This window comes from Monopterus albus, unplaced genomic scaffold (genome assembly GCF_001952655.1).
Source record: "Monopterus albus unplaced genomic scaffold, M_albus_1.0 scaffold211.1, whole genome shotgun sequence".
NCBI lineage: Eukaryota > Metazoa > Chordata > Actinopteri > Synbranchiformes > Synbranchidae > Monopterus > Monopterus albus.
Window position 1 is genome coordinate 163,890 of NW_018128091.1, and position 1,497 is coordinate 165,386.

General features: G+C 44.0%; 1 protein-coding gene across 3 annotated transcripts in view; it reads right to left on the minus strand.

The window, feature by feature from the left end:
* Positions 1 to 1,497, minus strand: part of LOC109970961 (radixin) — a 68,222-nt gene that overhangs the window by 3,134 nt on the left and 63,591 nt on the right. For all 3 annotated transcript variants that reach the window (XM_020618929.1, XM_020618927.1, XM_020618928.1), the window contains exon 14: positions 285 to 494. In XM_020618929.1, coding sequence (XP_020474585.1) covers positions 285 to 494 — 210 coding nt within the window. The remainder of the gene's footprint in view (positions 1 to 284; positions 495 to 1,497) is intronic.

Consider the following 1,497-nt stretch of genomic DNA (forward strand, 5'->3'; position numbering starts at 1 on the left):
TTTTAACACATCACCATGTATTACTCATTGTTTGTGAATAATTAAATCCATGCAAATATATAAAATTTAAAAAAGTCCAGGTGACTTTCTGGATTAAACTAGTGCCCATCCAGTCAATCCACTCCACAACAGTGGTCTTCAGGTTACTTCTTAGTAAGAATAATGGTCCCTGGGTCACAATTAGTTCAAAACCCCTGATGTATGCATTCATTTTAAACCTGTTTAATGCCCAGATGCAAACCACATTTTAGTCCCCTCTCTGTATTCTTGCACTGCTGTTGTACCTGTAGCTGCATCTTGACACGTTCGTTCTTCTGTGCCTCGGTGATGCGTTCCTCTTCACTGCGGTGGCTGGTGACACCATCACTAAGCAGCTCGGCACTTGCCTCGGCGTTTGTTTCATCCTGCTCATCATGTTCCAGTGCTGGTGGAGATGTTATTGCTGTCCTCAGCTCCTCCCTGGTCTTTTCCAGGTCCTCTTGTGCTGACAGAGCCTGGAAAGAACACATCAAGGTAAAAGGTCAAAGTGTTTATTTGTCATATGCACAGTTAGGAAACGTGTTTCCCTTTACAATGAAATTCTTACTTTGCAGTCCACATGAATGCCACACAAGTGAAATATAAAGTAGAGGAGCAATAACACAAATCTAAATAGGCAGTGACACAAATCTAAGGCACTTTAAAGCAGCAAGTGAAAGAAGCATAATAAAAATACAACACAATATAATGTAGAAAGAAAATATGCTACGTGGGAAGCTGAATGTGCAATATTCAGCAGTGAGTGTGCAATTATGCATGTGCAAACTGAGTATGTAAACAGTACAGGTGGAATTACATGAGGTAGATCCTGAGTCAGCTGTTTAGGAGTCTGATGGCAGTCAGAAAAAAAGAGTTTTTCAGTCTAGAGGTCCTGCATTTCATACATCTGAGCCTCCGACCGGAGGTTAGGCGTGTGAACAGTCCATGCTGGGGGTGGGTGGGGTCCTTGAGGAAGGAGGCAGCTTGTCTACACACACTGCGGTGGTAAATGCTCTGCAGAGAGGGCAGTGGAGTCCTGGTGATCTTCTCCGCAGTCTTTTCCACTCTCTGCAGGCGCTTGTGGTCTATAGCAGTAGTGCTACCATACCAGACAGTGATGCAGCTGGTCAGGATGCTCTCGACCATGGGTCTTCATTGATGCAATTTGTATTACAAAGTGTGCCACACATTCTTTATAATGGGGATGGGTCAGGTCCAAACTAGCTATTTAGATTTGTGTTATTGCTCATCTACTTTATATTTCACTTGTGGTTTTTTTGCATTCATGTAGACGGCAAAGTAAGAATTTCATTGTACAGGGAAACACGTTTCCTAACTGTGCATATGACAAACACTTTGACCTTTGACCTTGACCTCTGTCTTGTCAGTGCCGAGGCTGAGATTATTGTCCTTGCACCATGACACCAGACCGGCCACCTCCGTCCTGTAGGCTGGTTCGTCCCCGCCAGTGGTGATACC